Source organism: Hippoglossus hippoglossus, chromosome 3, assembly GCF_009819705.1.
Source record: "Hippoglossus hippoglossus isolate fHipHip1 chromosome 3, fHipHip1.pri, whole genome shotgun sequence".
Classification (NCBI taxonomy): Eukaryota; Metazoa; Chordata; class Actinopteri; order Pleuronectiformes; family Pleuronectidae; genus Hippoglossus; species Hippoglossus hippoglossus.
The window spans coordinates 14,846,314-14,856,895 of NC_047153.1; the positions used below are offsets into that span (position 1 = coordinate 14,846,314).

The 10,582-nt window shown below is 39.7% G+C and overlaps 1 protein-coding gene across 1 annotated transcript; it reads right to left on the reverse strand.

Annotated features, from left to right (window-relative positions):
* Positions 1–265: 265 nt before the first annotated feature.
* On the reverse strand, positions 266–9,831 carry lipca (lipase, hepatic a). Its single transcript, XM_034577214.1, has 9 exons — positions 9,526–9,831; positions 7,021–7,199; positions 6,130–6,309; positions 5,906–6,023; positions 5,522–5,755; positions 3,681–3,923; positions 2,486–2,600; positions 1,849–2,067; positions 266–908 (listed from the first exon to the last, which is right to left on the reverse strand). The coding sequence occupies exons 1-9, from the start codon at positions 9,605–9,607 to the stop codon at positions 791–793; spliced, it is 1,488 nt and encodes a 495-aa protein (XP_034433105.1). The 5' UTR covers positions 9,608–9,831; the 3' UTR covers positions 266–790.
* Positions 9,832–10,582: the final 751 nt, after the last annotated feature.

Genomic DNA, 10,582 nt, shown 5'->3' on the forward strand with positions numbered 1-10,582 from the left:
CCTCTATTTGGATGTTCCTGCCCTAATTCTGTGTTTACTGACTGAGCTTTGACAGATTTCTCCAGCTGTCAAATCTTTTTAGCTATGTTTTCATTCAGCTTTAGTAATTTTTATTATTTGTTTAACATTAACTCAACACTGCCGTTCACAAGTTCTTGTTTTTTGTCCTCTCAGCTATCTCGCACATTCTGGTTCTGAATCCGTTTGTCAGTGTGTAAATAAGATCCACCTTCACAGATGAGGAGAAAAAGATCAAACCACCAGATAGAAAAGAAAAGAAGTGTAGATTTATTGCTTTGGTTTGGATTTGAGTAACAATATATTCATATAAAGTTATTGGCAAGACTTGTGTTTGTTTTTAAATTATGAGATTGATCATTTTACATAGAACATTAGACGCTTTAAAAAAAATACATGTACACTCTTTGGAATGAAAGTCATCAAGAGGCCGTTGAACTTCTGACTCTGTTCACTGTCTGGTTAATATTTAAATTGGCAAAGGTTCAACTGTTGAAGACATTTGTTTGTGGACAGAGATGTAAATCTCAGCAGATCACAAGCTGTACTCTAAAAATTACATCATATACTCAAACATCATGCTCCTGTAAATTGTAAACACAGTTTACAAAAGTTGCTAGTGTGCTTTCTATCCTCAGTAACACTATGTGTAACATTAGTTTAGTGCCACATCTTTCAGAAAATAAAATTAGCAGAATGTCATCCCGTTGTGACCTGGTGGGACATTAGAGATCTTGAGTCTGTGGAACTTCTCGGACGAACCCACACAGATCTACTGGTTGAGCTTTCTTCTGCGCTGTCTTGGCTTCTCGTCTGTGCAGCGCACAAACACTTTATCTTGTGACAACTCGACATGCTGCTCGTTGTCTGTCATGGCACAGAAAGAGGTTCTGGAAAACAAAAGCAATGTTGGGTCCTGTGATTAGGGAACAATCCACTAGGGGGCGTTACAAGTCTTCAATAGTGTCGATGTGGAAGGTTTTTTACATTGATACTGGAACATTTAATTATGCATTACATTAAATTATAATACTCAAGTATTAACAATCCTCTGAAAATAAAATAATTATGCTTGACTTCTCATGTGTCCTTCTATCCTACAGTGCAGTGTATTCACAGTACAGTTTTTAGATTTTTTTATTTTTATAATTTATTATTATTTTTATCATTATTAGAAACTATTTCTGTTATATTGTACCAATACATACATGTTATAGTAGTAATATAGTCTTTTATGTTCTAGCCCACATTTATTAAGTTGTAGGATTTTCAATTCAAAAACATGATCTCCATCTAAATGATTATGATACAATATGATTTATACTAAACAAGCATCCCCTCAAATTAGTTTCTAACTTTAAGTATTTGAAAATATACTCGTAATGTTGTTTGCATTTGGGTGTTTGTAATCCTTGTGAGTCGTCTGAATACTTGTTTGGTTACATACAAGTAAACTGGAAACGACCGTCCATACCACCACCGTTAGTCCAACAACCTGACAACATTGTGTAATAAAGCACGGTGTGTTGTATTTTGTTGGAGGGTTGTGCAACATCTCTCTCTGCACTTTGCAAAAAGAAGAAGCTGATGCCCTAAACTACCAGCAGGTTACATTTAAAATGCTATTTACGTCCTAATGTTACACTGTAAAATAACATAAAAACTTTTTCATCCCTTGTGAGCTTGCCATGACTTTTTATGTTAAGTCAATGATTCTGGATTTTTTGAGATGCAGCCAAAGTATTTCAAGGTCAAGTGACGACATATACATTCACGTTCCGTAATATACGTGACTTTTACTCGAGGACTTTTATGTGTAAGATGGAGTACCTCTTTTGCGTCTCGCCAGATTTGATGCTGATCTTTTTCACGGTCAGCAGCGGTTTTCCCTCCCGGCCGCCCCAGGGCATGATGGTCTGCACCCGGCTCCACACGTTCTTCCACAGGGCCGGTTTCTCCCAGTGCAATCTGAGCAGCATCAGATCACCCAAGTCTCGGTCCAGGGTGATCAGGAAGGTGTACGTCTTATTTCCCGTGATCTTTTCAGTGCTTTAGTGGAAAGTGAAGAGAGAAAGAGATGTTTATAGCAGAGAGCATCCTGCAAAAGGCTGTCATGTTTCTTTACAACAAAGCAAAGACCCTCTGTTGTGAGGTCTGCAGCAGAGCAGCACTTGAGATTTCCTCTGCTCACACTCTTTGATACACAGAACACGAGGGATCACACACTTGTTAGTGAATAGTGTCTCAAGTAAATAATTCACTCCATCGTCCCCATTTACAGTTCTCTTTCATGCAGGGGCTCGAGTTGTTTCCATGTGTGTCAGCTGGTCCCCTCAACTTGCTTTCTTTTTTTCCCACTACGGCGTTGAGAGCCCAGCTGCATATTGCATGTATCAGAGGGTTCAGGGTTCACTGAGCATCGATGTGATGCAATGTAAGCCCGATGGGAGGTCGGTACGGTACTCACAAGGAGATGAGGAGGTTTCCACTCTCCTCCTGCGTTCCGGTGAGGGAGATGGTGAGAGAGGGCTCCATCTTCTCCATGTGGTTGACAAACTGGATCCTGAACTGGTAATGATAGACTTCAGAGGACAAATAGAAGCAGAGGAGGAGGAGGAGATGAAGACAAGTCATCCAGCACAATGTTTACTTTCTGTCAGATTACAACTGGTGATAATGTGAGAATGTGAGTCAATTCCATTTTGATGATTAGTAATAATTGATGCATTATCCATCCAAAGCAACCATGTCATATCTCATCATATAATAATGCAAATAGAGTCCCTTTGAATTGATATACCCTTTTAAATACTTGTGCTATAAACAACAATGCCAAATATGATGTATATTTATGTGGCTTCTTTTCAAATTGTAATCTATGTCTTGTTTTCCCTCTTTTTATCTCTGTTCCCCAAAGGAGAAGTACCCAGACCTGTAACTTAAGTAAAATTAGCCACATTAAAGAGTAGAAGTAATCTATTACAAGTAAAGATCATATTTTGTGAAGCTGGTAAAAGTGGGGCTCATTTTACTGACTTAGTGTATGGCTGGTTTATGAACTGACCCAAGGATCAACAAACTATTATCTTAACCTACAACACATTAATATATATTAACTTAATAACTTAAGTTTTCAAATTGGTGATGTCAAAGTATAAAGTAGCAGAAAATAGACATGGCCACTAACAAATAAGGTCAATTTAAGTATCTCAAATTTAAGTAGTGGAATATTAACAAATATTATGCAAAATACTACTCAACCCATTTCCATGAAATTTTGTGGAGGGGTGATGCATGATCCAAGGAAGAATCCATTCAATTTGAGTCCAGACCCGGCTGACAGGGTGGCTCCAGATCTTTTTTTTCCCACTTTCTTTGCAGGGTTTTTCTCAACATTTTCAATGATTTCTCATAAAGGAATTGTGCTTCTTGTTAAATCAGGCATGTTATTTATAAATCATATAAATGATCAAATGAGTGTTGGCATTTGGTGTAGATCCAAAGAAATATCCGCATCCAGTGAATTTAAAAATGGTTTCATGAGGGGACTGTTGGGCCTTGATTTTTCAAGACAGACATGCAGAACTGTTTGGAGATTAGAGATCTGTATAGAAATGTATCTTGAGGCTGTTTGGTTGAGATCACGAGGAAGAACCACATACGTTTGTAAGGCATCCGAGGGCGTGTCTTCAGGTAGAGCCTCTTCTGTCTTGCACTGGGAACCTTCTTGATACCGTAGCCCAGTGTGTTGCAGCGATTCTTCCGGCAGTCCAGACACGCACCGTGGTCGAAAGCGTTCTCATTGGTGCAGCTGTAGGCCGTGCTCTGCTTGTCTTTGTTCTGCAGGGAGTCAATGAATAGATGGACGGAGCGTTCATGAGCACATTTCACTGTCTGCTCGAAACCTTTGGGAGGAAACAAACATATGGTGGAGGTTTATAAAAGAGTTTTTGAAAACACCCTTTGACAGATCAATTCCACACCAAATGCTGACGTTGATCAGACTGTCCCTCCGTCATGGCTCCTAAAAGAGTCTCATTAAGTGTGACACTGTCCTGCTCTTTTCTCCTGTAGCCTGGAGGCAGCTCAGCTCGGAGCGATGGACGGAGCGGAGGAGGCCACATGTTGCTAATTAGCTCCCGGGGATGACAGACGCTTTAATGTGGCTGTCACTGTCACACATGATGTGAATGGGTTTTGGATTGTGAAGCACCATAAATCCCACAGCCGCTTAGAGGAAATTAAATGCATCTGCTTCGACGCTGCACTAGAAACTGTCAACAAGCAAAAGATGAACCGGTGCCCAAGATATGGCTTCTAAAGCAGGGTTTTGAGGTGACAAGAGCTATTAAGACAAAAAAAAATATTATGACAGAGCAGAGGAGGAGGCAAACCAGAGAGTTAGGCTGCACAACACATTGCTCAGATGCAGGAAAGCGGAATGGTCTGACTCCTGAAAGAAAAAATAACTCCCTTCAATCTCACAAAAAAATCCTCCAACAAAGCGCAAAATAAACAAGAATAATGGACGAAAAAGAGTCCACTCCTGTACTGAAGGTTATTTAAAGGGATAGTTCACCCAAAAACGAAAATGCACTCATCATCTACTCGGCACTACGCCGATGGAGGGGTAGGTGACGTTTTTGAGTTGGCTCCGGAGGAGGATCACAGCAGACATTTAGGATAAAAACATGGTGTAAATTACCTCGTTTAGAGTGGAATTTGAATGTAGGGGCGTACGGACCCTTGAATGCCACCACAGGAGCAGTATGAAGGCATGTTGTGTTTTGTTCTCTTGTTTTTTTCGCGTTTGAAGGACTCACCATTTACTTCAATTGTATTGGATTTGGCTGCAACACTGTTTGCCCCTGAAACTCAAAAAATGTTTTGTGGACTCAAACACTTCACCCACCCCTCCATCGGCATAGTGGTGACTAGATAATGACAGCATTTTCAGTTTTGGGTGAACTATCCCTTTAAAGCGAGGACCCTGATGGTGGATGACAATGTAGATAAGTCAGGAACCCTTTGAGTTTTCTTCATGGTTCCCAGAGGTTGAGTTGTGATGTTTGGGTAAAACATTTTTCATACAAGAAATATCAAAATCCACATGGGTAGAATATCATGAAATGAATTCCTGAAACTTACTGAGCACATTCATTCTCCCCAGAGGATGGACTCCTCAAATTATTCATTCAGCTTTAGTGCAAAGGTGGCACTTTGAAGCTGGTCTTTTAATGCATCACCATGATGCCAGGGAAACCCAATGAGTGGATTGTCATAATCTTTTGGCATGTTCATGGTTCCCAGAGGATAAACATTTTGTAAATATCCTAGCTTTTTCTCTGACCTTACTTTTAAAATTGTCACCATTACTGCAATGACTAGAGCAGGATGTTTTTTTCTGTGTGACATCTTGGTTCTATGTGGTTTTATACACATTCCCCAGTCGACATATACTACATATATTTTCTAAGGTGTCCCAGTGTGTTCTTTATCGTACCCATAAGCCCGTACTGGGTTATGTGCTCGTAAATGCTTTGCAGGTCGCATCCTGGTTGGAAGTCTCCTCCGTTAGGGTAAAAGTCATAATGGGCCACCGCTTGTTTGATGCCCACACTGAGGCCCATACGTTCCTGGGTGAAGGTGTGGATGGCGTCCACAAATTCAGCGTCATCTGGGGAGAGTCTGTCTGAGGGAGACATGCCTTCAAACAGTGGCCCTGCTGGATCCAGACCTGGAAAAAACAACAATATTCAACATGAAACATTGGTTTGTTTTAGAATACGGAATAAAAAAGTGCATTATCCTTTTGCAAATTAGGTTCTTGGCACGAAAGACGTAAGCTAGCGCAACACAACTGCATTCCTGCTCTGGAAAAACTCGCCAGTGATTCTTCCAATCTTGTCCGGACCGTCCAGGTAACTTCCTGCAAATCCAGAGATGTGAGCGCCAAGGCTGTAGCCAATCAAATGAGCTTTTCTTACTGGGTACTGGTACTCTTCCTGTATTGGACAGATATTTGACATAGTCTTGGCAACTGCACTACATTCATGTTGTTCAATAGTGTTTCTTCAGAATCAAACTGAAATCCCCCCCCCCCCCCCTGACCTGAAGTGAGTGCAGCAGGTGAGCTATGTCTTTTCCCACAGTGCGGGTGCTCTGGGCTGCAGTGGGGTAGTGCTGGTGAGCCAGGGACAACCAGTCGGTGATCACCACGTTGACGTCTTTCAGATTGGTCTTCAGGGCTGTGGCTAACCTGAGCACCCAGCTCTCCATCATCCCATCCAGCTGAGGGGAAACTGCTGCTTAGAGATGTGTGTCTTATCAAAGGGTTTCTACTCATTATAACATCCATCCGTTTGTCATACACCACTCATCCATCCATCCATCCATCCATTATATATACCCCTCATCCATCCATACATCCATCCATTACATATACAACTCCTCTATCCATCTATTATATACCACTCATCCATCTATACCACTCATCCACCCATTATATATACCATTCATCCATCCATCCATTATATCTATCGCTCATCCATCCATCCATCTATTATATACCACTCATCCATTTATACCACTCACTCATCCAACCCATCCATCCATCAATCCCACTCATCCATCCATCCATCCATCCATCCATCCATCTAAAAAGTCACATTTTGGAAAGAATCTGATTCAGTCAATTATTTGCAGGTATTTCAGAATATGTCTGTGTATGTCATTATTTCAGTATTTTGAACATGTTCTCTCTCTTGTTGCCGAGCTCCACATTTTAAAAACAGTCCAGTGTCACTTCTCAGTGACTGAACCGTCAGTCGTGGAGATGAGGCCCACCGAGCTGTTTTTAGTGTATGCTCCTAATCTGAGAGCGCCCACCTCTGTTTGCAGAGGGGCTGAAGTGCAAGAGATTACTTCTACGCGGTGAGCTCCATGTTTTGTATGCAGTGGTTGAAGTCGGCGAAGCGTGAGGAGAGCGGGAGTTGACCTTACCGACCACCCGTGAGTGATGATGATGAGGGGATTACTGCTGTTGAAGCCACAGGAGGTGAGAGTGTGCAGCTGCAGAGGGTCCAGTGTGCAGGTGTCCTCACCTTCTAAAAACAGCCCGAAGAGCGAGCTGCTGACAAAAGGCTCCATCCCCTTCAGGACCGTGCTCCGCTCTGTGTCCACTGCAAGCACAGATGTTTTCTGGTTATTCTTCAGGTGTCTGAAGTTTTTAAAAAACAAACTCAAGACCTTTCAATTGAATTTTGTGTAATTGTCTCTTTATTTATTCATACATCTTAGATAATTTTACAGATGTGTCGTTTTATTCTATTTTAATTATCTATTCAATAATTTACTTACTTATTTACTGTCTCTGAATAATTTTCACTTTAATACGCGACTTTTTATCTCTGGTTTGACTTATTCCTCTTTTAGTATTTTATCTGTCTCCTTTTCAAATCTCTTTTATCATTTCATTATTTTACCTTCATAATTTTCTCTCTTTTTACCTCTCTTTTTAGTCACTCTTTTTATTTAATTATCTCTCTATTTAAACACCTTACATTGTTTTACAGATACGTCCTCTTATTCAATTTTATTTAATTATTAGATTATTTCTTTACCTTTGCTATTTGCTTACTTGAAATAGTTTTCACTATAATACCTCATGATTTGACTCTTACACATTTATCCAGCGTTTTATGAAGTTTATGAATCGTTAGCCTTTTTCATTTCTTTTAGTATGTTATTATTATATTATATTATATTATATTATCATGTTATCTCTTGTGTTTCCTCGTTTGAAATAATTAGATTTATGATAATGTTTCCTCAGTTCCTGTTAATATTGTCTTACTCTGTGCAGTGATGGGGTGGAGATTGGTCGGGGTATAATTTGTATTGGTTTTATTGGTTTTATTAAAGCCCTTTGAGTTGCATTGTTTGTATGAAAAGTGCTTTGCAAATATTGACTGATGACAGATCGTGCTGAAATCTCTATTTGTTTGTCCATTCGAGAGCTAAGAAATGGTTTTAACTTGTGTATTGATCTGATTATCTGAGAGTAAATAGGGAGAAATCAAACCGTCATTTCCAATATAGGGTCACTAACACTAACTCAGAGGCACTTTGCTGTGTTCCCGGGTCATGCAGACCTCTTTGGCAGATTCACACACATATCACAAACAAGTGAATCTTTGCCAGACTCCTCTCGTAAGTTCTTGAATAATCCCTCCTCTCTTAAAATGTTGAAACCGCTGCAGAAACCTCCCAAGTCTCACTGTCAAACATTATAGATCCTGCTCCAAAGAAATGATCATTACATTTCCTTTATCATTCGCCATCGATTTCTGTCCAGCATATTTATTATTCTCACATTTGAATTTTAATAAGACCAGAAACCCAGGGCTGATCAGTGACAGAGTTGTCACCGGATGAGCTCTGGTTGTTGAGATGAAGCCTATGAAAACATCTCAACTGTAAAACTAATGACAGTAATTATCGCTCCATCATTCATCTTAAGTGTCTCCGTTAAATAAACGTCTCCTCCCTGTTATGACTGTTTATCCACATGAACATGGAGAGCACATGAAAACGGCCTGACTCATTATAAGTCATTATAGAGCATAAACACTCTAATTAAAAAAGTGCTCTTTATCAGTCGTGCTCTGTAACCACCACAGCACAGTGCCAAATGTAAAAAAATAAATGTTTGCAGGCTGTGACTGAAGAGCTGTTCTCAGCCTAAATCAGCATTTTTGCATTTTCATACATTTTTGAATGAAATTTTGGGGATAATTTCAATTTTTTTTAAAACAAAGTGTATCTGTAAGAAACTTAAAAGACAAAAACCTAAACACATCAGAGCTATAACCGTTCAGGCCCACAAGATTTTCAGCAACTAGGTTTTTTCACAACAGAACGGATATGGAGAAATGTGGCTACAGCTTCTTACTCCCGCACAAAGCCTTGTGTCGTTAGTGGATTCCAGTGTTGGATTTAAATTAAAATACTTCAAATAGATGTTAAAAACAAGATAAAACAGAAGAACCCAAAGTTAACATCCACTTACAACCAAACACAATTACATGTGATGGGATGAAATCTGGCTGTAAAAACCACGTTTTAAGAGGTCAAAGGCCCAATTTTCCAACTGCAGTTTGGCAACATGTGTGAAAGCTGCGTCACCAGGAGTTTATCATGAATGAATTCACTCATTATTTGCATCATTGTTAAGGAAAACTGATTGAAATGGCTACAATTATATTCAGGATGTGTTACATTTTTCCAGGTTTGTCTAATATTGAAATAAAATCAATAATCCAGATCCATCACCATGTGTAGCATAAAAGTATCCAAACTATCAGGGATCCATCCGTCTCCTGTGTTGTCTGTTCATTTGTAGCTTTGATCCGTTTATTTGATATATTTTATATTTATTGATTAATTGATAAAAAGAAGCAATTGTCTTGAACACCCCTGTTTGGGATGATTTTAAACATCACTCACCTGCTCTGTTCCCTTTGATTTTCTTCCCTTCACTGATGTGATAGGTCAACAGCAAACAGCAGAGGATATTAAGCACAGACATGACGCCCCACAGACACTTCTCTACTTCCTTTGTACCACCGCTCCTCTCACAGGTGAGGAGCTCCGACTTAAACCTGTAGCTGGGGGAGAAATGCAGATAACTTAGAGTCTGAGATCCTTCTGTCTGTGGGAGAAGAGGCTGTTTCAGAGACGTCTCATCTCTGTCCTGCGTGCGGGAAACACATTGTACTGTACTGTACAGAGGGAGAGAGGACAGCAGCAGTGTTGGTTTATGGATCAGGAGGATTGGGTCTCGTCCTGATTGGCCGAGCTGTGTAGATCGAACACGTTGCGAAAGAGCAGAGTTATGAACGGGGAGGGGGGGGTGGTACAATGTGCTGATAATGGCTGAGAGGTTGAAATGACCCTAGATCCTTCCGTCAGTACACGGCCCACTTACAAGTATTTTTATCTGAAACTGCCTTTACACATGAATTACAAAATCAATGATCCCTCAGTTAAAGGCTAAAATAAAGTCTGTGGACAAACATGAATGAGTAAATCCACGATTGAAGATTTAGAAGTGGATCATTCTCATGTGGTAGGATTCAGTAAAATCAATGATTTGTGACTGGTTACATGTACTATCACCTTTACACTGGAGTGTTCTAAAGTATCAGCTTGTTTCAGGTTATATGGAGTGAGTAAGCACAGTACACACACGTGGTTAATGATCACACAGTGGTCACAGAGAGACTGAGATACTGAGACAAATCACAATCCACATCATTGTTTAAAACAAAAAAATCTATATTTGGTCTCTCTAAATTTGCTGATATTAAGTTACAAATAAATCTTTAATGAATATTAAAGACTTAAAGTTACAATTCTCAATGTTCTGGATATTTATTTTGTATGTCTTTCAATGTACAGAGGGTAAAATTCGAATAAAAGTGAATGTAGCTCAAAGAATGCTGGATGTTTAGATTAGGCATTTGTTTCCGACTTGTCACATCAAACTTTATAAGTCTATTAT